General features: G+C 36.0%; 1 protein-coding gene across 1 annotated transcript; it reads left to right on the top strand.

Moving 5' to 3' along the window:
- Nucleotides 1-1,260: 1,260 nt before the first annotated feature.
- On the top strand, nucleotides 1,261-4,615 carry LOC133328344 (coiled-coil domain-containing protein 43-like). Its single transcript, XM_061536913.1, has 3 exons — nucleotides 1,261-1,422; nucleotides 1,493-1,711; nucleotides 4,332-4,615. Exons 1-3 carry the CDS (start codon nucleotides 1,261-1,263, stop codon nucleotides 4,599-4,601), a joined length of 651 nt encoding a protein of 216 aa, XP_061392897.1. The 3' UTR covers nucleotides 4,602-4,615.
- The last annotated feature ends 9,275 nt before the right edge of the window (nucleotides 4,616-13,890 follow it).

The following is a 13,890-nucleotide window of genomic DNA, read 5'->3' as shown; positions in this document are numbered from 1 at the left end:
GACAATTGAAACCCACTGGGTTAACGAAATCCGGTTAAATGTAAACGTACTATTATAGAAACACAAATTTTTAATGGCTGAAATTCAAATTTCAAAAAACAAAAAATCCAAAATCTGCATTATCAATGTTGAAATTTTTTAACTTTATATTTTGATACGCAAAGCGTATTTGATAACATTCATAGAAAATACATATATTTAACATTTTGAGGTGAATAAATTCGTACGCATGCATATAGGTACGACCCAAATGTTCTTCGAATATGGCTTTTAACCTCCAAGGACTCGTAATGATAAATTGCAGTTTTTTCATGTGGAAAAGACGGCTTTATGTGAGGGCTATTTCAAAATATAAATATACACCAAGTTCCCGGAGTAACATATTACAGGCATTTCTTTTCAAAAATGCGTCTATGAATTTAAAAACCTATATTCAAGATATCTGGGCCTTTATATGGGGGCTATGCTTCATATGTGTATATCAGCCTCCAATGCCGAGAATATCAAACTACAGTTGAAAAATTCGTCTGAAATCCTAAAAATACAGAAAATATAAATTGAAATTGTACCAAAACGTGATGGTATGATGGGTACCCCATTTGTACCCATCATACCCGTGGGAAAATCGTGTTTTTAAGATTTAAATTCAGAATTCAATATTTACGATGGTGTGAATCCACAATCTTTTCAATACCACACCATTATCTTACCCGACCCTATTATATTTGAAGAGATAGCTTGATACCAGTAATATCGAATTAGAAAATGTTTGTAATGGCCCACACACACTATACTGCCGTACTGTCGAAACCTTTTTTAAGATTTTATTACATATTTTTGAATTACAGTTCGTTATATTAGGTTGCTCATTTGTGGGTTAAAATGTCTTTAATTTTAACGCTTACCAACACTATTTATTTAAAAAAATTATAACTTAGCGCCACCTACAAAATTTTTCATACACTACATTTTACCAGAACTCTCACTCTCAATAGAATTTTTCAAATCAGCTGTTCTCGTCAGCACTTTGACATTTGTGAAATGTCAAAACAATTTTCAGTGAAGTGTCACAAAAAAGACCGAAAATACCCAAAAATAGAAACATTTCTTAAGGAATTGCAACATTCTGAAAGAAAGAGAAAAAACGCACACAAACAAAGAAGATATCAATTAAATTATTTATCTATTTTGAAATTATATACAACAACTACACACCACTTGTTGTATTCCAAATATATTCCTCCTAAGGAATCCAAACCAATGGCCGCTACCACCGAATTCGCCACATGGCTAAATCAAAAACTAAAGGAACTGAATACAGATGAATCTGTATTTGGTAGCTATATTACGGGCATACTGGAAGACGAAGATAGTCTGGATGAAAAGAAGGAAGCCTTAGAGGGTATTTTAGGTGAAATATTGGTAAGGGTGTTGAAGATCCATGGGAGTTGAGTGGAAACCGGTAGTAATGTTTGTTCATTTTTCCTTCCAGACTGATAACATTTCAGAACTGATCGAAACAATTCTGGATAAATGGAAAGCCTGCTCCAACAGCAAAGATGACGAGAAAAATAAGGCACCTAAAATTGATGTTGATGAGCAGTTGGTAAAATTATTGGAATCAACCAAAGTTCAAGCTGTGGTAAAGGAGAGACAATATACTGAGGAGGAGAAAAGAATACGTGAACAAATTTTGGCACAATATTCACAGGTAATATTAATTAGAATTTAATGATCACTCTATATTTTAAGTAAAAAGTAACGAGTTGGAAATCTGATGAATTAACAGGACGTCTTTGGGGAGGAGTGACCTATTTTCGAAGTTAGAGACAATGCTTGATTTTCTGGAAGTATAAGTTTGTCTGAATCAAGGCCTTGTATTGAGTCTTAAACTAAGCCTGTTTCTAAAATTGTAATTATGTTCGGATAAAATCGTCATATCTGTAACTTTACTTTATGATTGAAGGATGTAAAACAGTTGTAATGTGCCTTATCCACATATTTGTTTTAGATCCCATGTGTCGGTGACCCTAATATATATTTTAAATATCATGCGAACGAAGTATCCGATTTGCCCAAACTTTGCACAACCTCATATGTTTACTTAACCTTCTAGTTTCTCCCACACAAAGTGTTCAAATTTTAAAAATCTAATTTTACAAAATCGATTTTATCCAAAAATTTCACATCATAGTATTTTAACATAGATCACATCCAAAGATGGGCAACTTCCGTAATTAAAAACTTATGAATTGCATATGAAGCGAATTGATTGCACTTCGTAATACTTTTACCAAACTTAACTTCCCACTTCTTTTGGAACAATCCCGCAAATGGGCAACTCCGATAAAATCATAAACAAAACATAAACTTATAGTAGCCGTAATTTTAGTGGACCATACATTAGCCCCTATTGTTTAGTAAGATTGCAATATACAAGGGTGCCAAGGTCACTAACTGCGGTAATAAGAAGACCGCTGAATTCCTTATTAAGGCAGTTAATGCCTTGAACCCCTTTGGGAGGGTAGTTTTCTTGCGGCCGTTACGATTGATGACATCCCGTGAGGAATGGTGTGTGTGGTTCCCCTCCTCTTTTGGACCTGGATCAGCAGAATGCAGAGGTTGGTCGAGAAGCAGAACCTCGGTCTTCAATTGGGAAGCTGGCGCAAGCTTAATAACTTTGGGAAAAACAGGGATCTGTTCGTTAAATATGGCACAAATAGAGCAGGGGAGGAATATTTGAGGAGGGACCGAGGCGGTTTTTAGTATGGAATGGGACAGATTTTTTCGGGCCTGCCTCCGTCGCAAAAGCAACCGAATGCAGCGAGGTCTGAAAATAGTGCAGATAAATCTACACTATTGTAAGACAAAGGTTGCAGAGCTACTCCTCCCTCACGCTATCCTGCAGTAAAGCAGATATCGCTCTAGTTCAGAAACCATACCTATATTAGGACATTAGGAGAGAAATCACTACACAGTTCTTGTCACATCTAACGAGGTAAAGAAAGAACGTTTTTTTTCTGAACCCCCATGGGTGGGAGCGGTCTTTGAGAACTATATTCACGAAGGCGTATTATTTTGGTAATGTAATGGGAAATATTGGTCTACACATGTGGAAGTTTCTTTGATGTACTGCAGTTATCAATATAGCAATTTGGCACATCTGAATACCTCTATATACGGAGTTCTAGTACTCGTGAACTACACTGCCACCAAATAGCTGAACAAAGCCTTCTGTGTTTGAGCCCAGAATGTCCCCCGATTTACACATTCAGTGACATTCTTACTCTCGTTATGGAACTCACGTTAATGATCCGCTACTTAATATATTTTTTTAATACTGTGGCAGAATAATTCATCAATAGTCTTCACTACCGGCAACAAAAGTAAAATACGTCTGTACGATTAACCTTTGCTGGCATACTTGTCTTGATTCAGTAGCGGAACTACCCTGCCCATTCTCCAGGCTTGGGGAACGGTGTGGGTCTCATTCGACATATTAAAATCTTTGGTCAGGTACTTGATTCACGACTCATCCAGTTGCTTCAGTGTTAACATAGATATTCCGTCAGGTATCAACGATTTGGATGATTTAGTGCCACTTGCAACATCACCCATCGTGAACTGGCAGGTACTGCTTGTCGGAAAGAAATGTAATATAACAGTGCTCTACTCTGCACGAAAGGGTCCCATCTTCGGACTTGATCTATGCTTGGTTTAAATCGGTTAGTGGGTTCGCCTGATTTTATAAATTTTTAGCACAATTTTGATCATTTTGTGGGGGAGGAAGGGTACCGATTTCCAGACAGACCGACGGACATTTGTAAATCAACTCCAAATTGTCTGAAACGGAGTTGGTTCGCGCCGGTCACCCTTACATCGTAAACGTGTCTAAAGTAAATTTGTTCATGGTTCGAGAGAGACATAATCGTGGCATTGGTCATTTTATTAAGGTGCTCGGCTACCGGCGCATCCATTTGCCTCAGCATTACCACAGTAAACTGTGGTGATGCCTCCTCAGCTTGCAAATATCTTGTATGACGTAGTACACTTTGCCCTGTCACTCTCAAGACGATCGAAAAACTGTCGGAGAAAATAACTTGCGCAATAGTATGTACGAGCCACCCGTCGTTTAACGAGACATTCAAAATCGTTGCCTATCATTTATGACGTTTTTAGATCTGAAATTTCATAAATGACAGGCAACGAAGTTTTTAGATATACATTAACTTGTTACTAAAATCTTTGTGGATCTTAGTTAATATGATTAGTTTGAAGATGTTAATATAATTGAACTCAAAATTAATTATTTTTATTTCGACTGTTTATAGACTGAAGTCTCCGATGATGACTATGAACCTGCTCAATCCGACGAAGAGGGTGACAAACATGGCGGTGGAGGTGGTGGCGGTTTAACCGGCATCGAACGTAACACAAATGCCCAGGATGTTCAGAATCTTATTAAAGAGAAACGTGAGCAGGCCCGTCTTGAGGCTGCAGCCAAAAAACAAAAAGATAAAGAAGATCGAGAAAAACAAAAACAAACACGTGAAGAGAAAAAGGAAAAGAGAAAAACTGTTAAGGGTGAACGTAGACGGTAGCATGTGGGCGTCTAAGATAACATGCTCATCTTTTTATACAAAAAACTACAACATATATCCTCTTCCATTCACTTTTGGTAGATTGTAAAAGTTAAAAAAAAAATCAACCAGCATAACTCTTTCTTCAAGAAAATAAAAAAACGAAACTAATATTTTTAATAAATTATTGATGTGTTACATTGAAAAATAAGCAATATGCAAAAAGAATAATCGTTTGGTTTTTGTTATTAAATGTGTGTTTATAACACACAAAAATGCAATCAATTGTTGAACTCAATATAATTGTAATTCTAATGTCGACAAATGATCAGGAGCAGATAGTGTTTGTTGAATGAAAAAATACATTTACATTTTGAAATAACAAAGAACTTGGAAGACATAGCCCCAGTTAAGGACAATGTATAGGCATTGGACTCAGCTTTTGGTATCAATCAAATTTTTCTTCAAAATTTAATTTTGTAATTTAAAACATTATTAAGATTAATATTTTTATTTCAATATTTTATTTCATCAATATCCTTTTTAATTAAGTGACACATTTCTTGGCATAATAATGACAACGTTTGGTGCAGCAAACATCATGCGAATAACATTTACTACCATTGGCAAGACATTGCGGTATAATTTCATTATCGGTAACAGCTAACAGTGTCGCTTTCCCCTCTATAAGTGGTGATGCTTCATTAAATTCCAGGATACTGCACACGATCAAGGCAATCAAAACAAAAATGCAAACAAATTTCATAATGGATGTTGTTTTTTTCTTCTTCGGTATAGAACGCAAAAGTTGTTTATGGTTTTAACACCTGCCATTAACTGTTGCAAATAAATTTTTACCACCTATTTAAATAGTAAAATAGATGACGCATATAGTATCTGCAGACAGACATAACAAATTCTACAGTAGGCAACAAATACTAGGTAATTTTTTTGAACATTCGGTGCTTTAGTTCAGTATGTCGCGGTTTTGTTTGTTTGGAGATGATAACAAATGTGTGTCACATAAATATTAAAAAAAAAATAAAAATGTTCTTCACTAACCCAGAATGAAATGTAGACTGTTGATATTGGGTTAAATACTTTTTATGACATTGGATTGTTTGTAAAAGCCTTGAACGGTATTTAAAAGTTGGATAATTTAATATTAAACGGGTAGAAAAGACCCAAAAATTGGATTGACTCATTTGATGAGCTTATCTCAAGAATCGCTCTCTTGATTTTCAAGTTGTTGTAAGTAGCTTCCTCTAGGTTAAGTTACAGGATGTTCCGCACTCAGTTGATTGCACTCGAAGTCATTTTTTCTATTGTACTGAAGAAAAGAGAAACTTTAAAAAGCAGAAGGAGCAAGATAGTGTGATGAAGAGGATTTTTTAAATTATTTTAGCCATTTATAAGCTACAAATTTTTATTGAATTTAATCCACAGAAGAATGATCTAGTATAAATTTTATATCTACGACAAAGTTGATGTCTTCATTTAAAGCATTCAACCTTGTCGGCATAGATTTTACCATGTTTTTCAACACTCGGAGACCGTCCGGTCCATTGTGATGATCCAAGAAGATAGATGGAGAGATATATAGGGGAGAAAGGGGATAGAGAAGATACTGTCGATGGTTGTAGAAAACATAGTACGTTCTCAGGTTGCGCTGTACCAACCACTTCAGGTTTCTGGTGATATTGTAGATTAAAGCAGGCTCCATAGTTGAGTAGAAGCTTATACACGTTGGAAAGTGAACATCCACAAATAGATGCCGTATGCAGGCCAGAACTGGATAGCGACATAGGAGATGTTCAATTGTCAACGTTTCCTCCTCGTTATCACAGAGTTTGCAGTAATCAGTAACATCATGGTCCCATTTAATGGTAAAGGTCCTGATATTGCAATGTCCAGTAAAAACTCCAGTTATTACTCTAATTTCAGCTTTGCTCAGGTTCAACCGTGAATTTGTTCTTTTGGCTGACAGAGTCGGCCAGATAGATCTTGGCACATTGCACCTAGGTTCGTTTTGTCAAAATTCATTGACTCGTTCGTCAAAGAACGCCTTAATATTACGGGAAAGGTGAAAGATGGGTGGTTTAATTGAGTCAGCGATAGCTAGACCTGTAGATTGAGATCGTCGTCTAGCTAGTTCGTCTGCTTTTTCATCACAGTGTCCGTTACCCAGCACTAGAGATGGTATTTACTGGATAAATACCCAAGGGGTGGATAAATACCGGGTAAATACCCATTTGCGGATATTTATTTGGGTATTTACTATATTGAATCGGAAATACAACATCTTACACCCTATTTCCGGGTTTCCGGGTTAAATCGATTTACAATGGATAGTTTTACGATACTTTAAAGACGTGGGTAAATACCCACGTTCCACCCAGGAACCATTTGACATAGGCGGCCAAAATGTTTTTAATGTCAAAGCAAATATAGAAATCCGAAATGGGGTCCCTGGGTCCATGTTTTGATATAGCCCCCATATAACCGTATCTTCCGATTTAAGGTATTGTTTGTCTATTAGACACATTTTACAACCAAATTGACTGTAATTTGGCAGAGAGTGTTATTTTTGGGTATCAAATGTCCATGCAAAAATTTATTTACGTAGGTCCACGTGTACTGGTAGCTCCCATACAAAGGTACCCCTATTTTGTGTATTTACCCAAAAATTGGGTATAAACTCATTAACTGCCGAACAACTTGGCATAGGCGGCCAACATTTTGCATACATGTTTTTAATGTCAATGCAAATATAGAAATCCTAAATGGGGTCCCTGGCTCCAAGTTTGGATATAGCCCTCATATAACCGTACCTCCCGATTTAAGATACTTTTTGTCAATTAGACACATTTTACGATCAAATTGGTTATAATTTGGCATGGTGAGATCTCTTCTTGCACGAAATATTCACTCGAAATGTAGTTTTTGACACAAATGGTTGAAATATTAACATTATTTCCTGTATGGAGAATGGGATCTTCAAAACTCACGTCAAGTGGTTCGGCTGTTAAAGAGTTTATAAATATATAAGTTAATAAAAAGACTTGTGTGCCTTTTGGTGAGTTAGAATGAACTAACTTCTTTATTCAAATCAAAAACTTATTCTACTTAAACTAAACAAATCAAAATTGCTGACAATACGCTGACACTACACTTCCCATGATCACGCCACCAGACGTAACACGACTCCATGCTAAGCACACAACAGTCAACCAAGCAAAGCTCACAAAGGCAACATTGTTGCCTGTTAGTTTGGCAGGGATGTGCTAACTACCCCCTCACTTAAGTGAAGGCCGTCCTCGGTCTTCTTTATAGCCATTGCTACGGCAGATTTAAAATCTCGCTGTTCTCTCTTCTTCACCCTACGCTTAATGAGGCACAATATGGAATAGAGTAATCCGATACTCATAAAAACAACACAACCAACTAATATTGGCCGCACTTTTGCATCTCTTTCAAGTTCGCCAATATATTGTAAGTTTTGCAAGTTCATCTCATGGACAGATGATAAACTTAAAATTTCGCTGTGTTGTTTATAATAATTGAGGGAAATGATGGTGTTCCTGGTTTCCGCATATCAATGTTGTTTCTATTTACGAACAGCGTACCATTGACAGTCACATTTGTTTCAAAAGTTATTAGGAATGTGCCGTTTATGTTTCTGACATTTTCGGTTGCTTCTTTCACTTCTGCAATAGCGTCATTCACAATGACAATTCCAATTAGTTTTGATATGGTAAAATCTGTGTATTGCTCATTGATCTGATTTTTTATAAAAAATTTTAAATCATCCTGGTCCAAAACTGTGGGATTTATAATATTGATTTTAGCCAAAGTTACAGATAAAATTATATTTTGTAATTCCATAAGCAGCATTCTGTTTCTAGCCATTAAAATTTCAAAAAGTTTAACAGTATCAATTTGTTCCTTTCGTTCGGTATTTAAGATTGTGTTTACTGCATTGGTCAACTTTTCTATTTGGATCTGTATTTTCGTATTTATTTCTATTTGTCTGTTGTTGGAATCTACGAGTTGTTTCTCGACAAATTTGACATCCTCCCAGTCATCGGCATCTGGTGTACCGGCAATAACCTTCAGTGCTGTGCCTATAAGATTGATGCTTCTCGCATGCCGATGATGTACGGTGAGTGTTGTTAAAAGAGTATCAATATGCAATACATCGGCCTCCAATATCTTTTTAACATGCGTTTGAGGGAAGATCTGTATTGCGTTTTTTGTATCGTCTAATATCTCGGAATACGTTGTAAGGTTTGTCGTATGTCTTAAGTACCCATATTTGTTCCATATAATCGCGTACCCGTCCAAAATTGGGATATAATCGGAATGCGAATAATCAATAATCTTTGCAAATGTGAGGTTTATCATAAGAAGCAATTGTAGTGTTAGCCTGCGTAAAGAAAAATAAAAGGTAGACGAAGAAACATTTAGACATCTTATTGAAAGGATTATCTTAGGTTGTCCTTATGGACCACCCTCCCCTTTATTAGGACAGTTGTCCCCATGTCTGCTTCAACAGTAGCTTCTTCATAAAGTGGGGTCATTTTATTTCCAAGTCTACGATTATTCTTAACAAAGACTTTGTCTCCCACGTTATAAACTTTGTCATAACGACTTTTGTTGAAGTATTGTAACTGCCTGTTTTGCGCGTTACAGATTCTCTCTTTAATCTTTTCTCTTACTTCAGAAGGTGTAGAATGTATCGTATCAATAGGTCTCTCATTCGTGACAGAATGAATTGTCCGGTTATATTCTATGGTCGATTGTAAGATGAGTTCGACAGTGTCATCGATCTTCCTTTCTATTTTTAGGCATCTTGCGATTTCGGCAAGAGTGCTGTGAAATCTCTCTACCTGCCCGTTTGATGTGCTGTGTAGAGGAGGTGAATTGACAATTTCGACATTAAACCTGTTTTTCAGAATTGATCTGATAGTCTCGGAGTTAAAAGACCTCTCATTGTCACAATAGACAATTTTGGTGTTTGGAAAAATATTCATTAATTGGAGAATCGGTTCTCTTATGTCCAGAATTGTTCTGGTGGCTATTGGCTGTACCACTGCGAATTTTGAGAATTTATCCACGCAAGTTAAGAATATGTAGAATTTCACCGGCATATGAAGGAACTATTGTCTCTCCTATAACATGTTTCTCTGGGTGTCGATTGTATTTAGCTTTTGAACAGGTTTTGCAGTTTGCAACAACCTCATTCGCTATTTTTACCATTTTGGGGAAATAGTATTCCGAAAGGATTTGTTTTACGTTCTCTTGAGCTGCCCGATGAGCTCTATTGTGTTCACTTACAACAATTTCTCTCTGATCGCATTGATTGAAGATGTCAGCGACAAATTTACTACAAAATCTGAACTTTGTTGAAGGAAACATTTTAATCAAATCATGTTGAATGTGAGCCAACACAGGTAGGTCGCAATGAATGGCATTTACTACTTCAGTATTGACTGCATCAACAATTTTAGCCAGTATTTCGTTTTTATCCCCGAATTCTATCATATGTCTCGTTTTGTTTCCGAAAAGTATAAAATTTCGAGAGGCGGGAAATTCTGCCTCTTCCAGAATGATTTGGTTGCGGAGACAATTGACCGGTTTGTCTGAGCTTTCCATAGTGTAGGTGTATGACTCCTCACTATGAGCTGTTGCCATGTCTGACGAATTTTCGTTCTCTAATGCATAGACGACTTGCCTTGATAGCGCATCTGCAACTTGATTTTCTTTTCCTGGTTTATAATATAAGTTTGCATTATGTTCATCTATAAAAGCTTTCCAGCGCTTAATTTGTGCATTAGGATTACGGTCCGAAACTGAATATGTTAACGGTTGGTGGTCAGTGAAGATGTTAAGAGTCTTCACACCATAAAGGTAATGCCTTAGAGTTTTTAGAGCCCAGACTATTCCTAGAAGTTCCCTTTCGTTTGTGGCGAGATTCAACTCCTTATCCGATAACGCTCTAGAAATCATAGTGATTGGTCTTCCCTCTTGGGATAGAACAGCACCTAGACCATGCCCTGATGCATCAGTAGTAAGGTCGAATGCTTTTTTATAGTCAGGGTACATCAACAGGACGTCTTCTGAACATAGAATATTTTTTAATTTGTAAAATGCATCCAGTTGGGAGGCATTAAGATTGATGATAACCTTTTTGGATTTGGTTGCAGGAATTTTTCCGTTTTCTCCTTTTAAATTATCGGTTAAAGGTTTTGCAATTTTGGCAAAGTCCCTTATAAAACATCGGTAATAGTTCGCTAGCCCAAGAAATGATCTCAAAGCGAACAACGTCGTTGGTTCTGGGAAATTTTGTATGGCACTTATCTTTGATGGTGCCGTTTTTATACCTTCTTTTGATACGACAAAGCCAAGGTATTCAACTTCGGATTTAAAAAAAATTTGACTTTTCAATAGAGACTCTCATGTTTGCATCGAGCAGTTTCCTAAGAACACAGTCGATATGTTTTACATGATTCTCTTTGATACGACAAAGCCAAGGTATTCAACTTCGGATTTAAAAAAATTTGACTTTTCAATAGAGACTCTCATGTTTGCATCGAGCAGTTTCCTAAGAACACAGTCGATATGTTTTACATGATTCTCTTTGGTTTCTGAAAAAACAACTTTTTTATTTCTGAGTTTACAAATTCAGATACCCCCATTGGGTATGGATATAGTTTAGAGTAAATTGGTTCTTCGTTCTCCATGTTAATAGTAGCAACGATATTTGTGTTGTAAGGTAGTGCTTCTTTAGGATCAGCAAAAACCTTCATTCGTTTTTTTAACATTTTCTGAAAATCCGCCTTAACTGCGAAAGGCACATCAATCTTATCAATTTCTATAAAATTAACATCTTTACATTCAAAAAATTCAATAAGTTCAGAGCCAGAATTATGTCGGATGACTCCTTTATTTAGGTCAATGTTTGCATTGATTTGTTTTAATAGGTCTAAGCCCACAATAGCGTCAAATGTTGTTAAAGTTGGCAAAATGAAAAATGTAGAGTTCATGCCGAATAAATTTACAAAACATTTTTTGTTTAATAGGTGTTTGTCCATTGACAGAGTGAACCGAGAAAGGAGTACTTACAGGAATTATATGTTGAAAGGATTAATAATTTCCTCATTTTAGTCTCGGCGGAAATAAAATAAACATATTTCAGCTAACAAACACGGATAAAATTAAACAAAGAAAAATCTCCAACTAATTAAAAATTAAACAAAAAATACAAATAAAAAATAAAACAAACTGCCTAAAAGAAAAGCAAAAAAGAAGTCATTTGTCATGTCAAAGTGGTAGAAGGGAGAGGCAGTTGGAAAAAAGTTTAATAGTTGTGCAAGAATTTACAAAGAAACAAACCAACAACAACGAAATGGAAGTGTTTCTCCTATGGAAATGGACGACAATTTTCTTGATAGATCGTCGACTTTTTTGTCGACTTCTGATTTATGTGTCTGAATCGCTGCACGTACAGCAGATTCTATCAATTTTGAAATTTCGTCCGCGTTCATAATATCTTTTTTTATAGAAAAGTTGGTATAACACAATCTTAATCACTTCACAGAAATTGAAATATTATATTTTAAATACGCACTATACGAAGTAAAAAAAAAAAAAAATCTCTTGATATTTTCACCTGTTTTTGGACACACAATTTTTCGACAAAAATTTTTTAAATTCAATGAGTAATACACTTACATGACTTTGTTTTATATTATAATATGTTAGTGGATCCTTAGAGCTTCTTAGGGCGTCTTTTCTAGAGTGTAGAGCTTATCCCTTTTGCGTTAGTTGGACGACTTCATACAAAATAGATCCTCCGTTGGGTAGTTTTCGTTCTGGTTTTTGTGTAGACCTTATTCCTTTTGTGCGAGTTGGACGACTTGAGTAGTTTTTGTTCTTGTTTTTGTGCTGAGCTTATTCCTTTTGTGCGAGTTGGACGACTTGGGTTGGGTCAGAGATTACTTTTTTCAAAGTAAATCCTTTAAATAAACCCGGTTGGGCGCCAGTTAATAAAAAGACTTGTGTGCCTTTTGGTGAGTTAGAATGAACTAACTTCTTTATTCAAATCAAAAACTTATTCTACTTAAACTAAACAAATCAAAATTGCTGACAATACGCTGACACTACACTTCCCATGATCACGCCACCAGACGTAACACGACTCCATGCTAAGCACACAACAGTCAACCAAGCAAAGCTCACAAAGGCAACATTGTTGCCTGTTAGTTTGGCAGGGATGTGCTAACTTATATATATATATATAAATACCCAATATCAGAACCGTTATATCTATGAGCAAAATTCCAGCCAATCAAATTGGCTAATTGATAAAAATTACCTAAAATCGGGAAGTACGGTTATATGGGGGCTATATCAAAACTTCGACCTAGGGACTACATTTCCCATACCATTACTTGTATTGATATAAAAACCATCTGAGTCAAATTTTGGCCGCCTATGTCAAGTAGTTCCCCAGTTAATGAATTTATACCCAATTTTTGGGGTAAATACTCAAAATAGGGGTACCTTTGTATGGGGCTACCAATAAACGTGGACCTACATACATAATTTTTTTATGGACATTTGGTATCCAAAAAGAACACTCTGTGCAAAATTACAGCCAATGTGGTCGTAAAATGTGTCTAATAGACAAAAAATACCTTAAATCCGGAGATACGGTTATATGGGGGCTATATCAAAACGTGGACCCAGGGACCTCATTTCAAATTTCTATATTTGCTTTGACATTGAAAACAGGTATGCAAATGTTTTGGCCGCCTATGTCTCGTGGTTCCGCAGTTAATGAGTTTATACCCAATTTTTGGGTAAATACTTAAAATAGGGGTACCTTTGTATGGGGGCTACCAATAAACGTGGACCTACATACATAAATTTTTGTATGGACATTTGGTATCCAAAAAGAACACTCTGTGCCAAATTACAGCCAATTTGGTTGTAAAATGTGTCTAATAGAAAAAAAACCTCAAATCGGGAGATACGGTTATATGGGGGCTATATCAAAACTTAGACCCAGAGACACCATTTCGGATTTCTATATTTGATTTGACATTAAAAACATGTATGCACCTTTTTGGCCGTCTATGTCAAGTGGTTCGGCAGTTAATGAGTTTATTCCCAATTTTTGAGTAAAAACTCGGGTATTTACCAACGTCTTTAATGTATCGTAAAACTATCCATTCTAAATCGATTTGATAACAGAACCCCGAAAATAGGGTGTAATATATTGTATTACCTATTCAATATAGTAAAT

This window comes from Musca vetustissima, unplaced genomic scaffold (genome assembly GCF_032173495.1).
Source record: "Musca vetustissima isolate MV318-11 ecotype Yass unplaced genomic scaffold, APGP_CSIRO_Mvet_v1 utg664446, whole genome shotgun sequence".
Taxonomy (NCBI): domain Eukaryota; kingdom Metazoa; phylum Arthropoda; class Insecta; order Diptera; family Muscidae; genus Musca; species Musca vetustissima.
This window is presented reverse-complemented; position numbering and strand designations above follow the sequence as displayed.

Coding starts and splice junctions, on each gene's coding strand:
- LOC133328344 (XM_061536913.1), top strand. CDS start 1,261: ATGGCCGCTACCACCGAATTCGCCACATGGCTAAATCAAAAACTAAAG. Junction 1,423..1,492: donor GTATTTTAGGTGAAATATTG/GTAAGGGTGTTG, acceptor TTTTCCTTCCAG/ACTGATAACATTTCAGAACT. Junction 1,712..4,331: donor TTTTGGCACAATATTCACAG/GTAATATTAATT, acceptor GACTGTTTATAG/ACTGAAGTCTCCGATGATGA.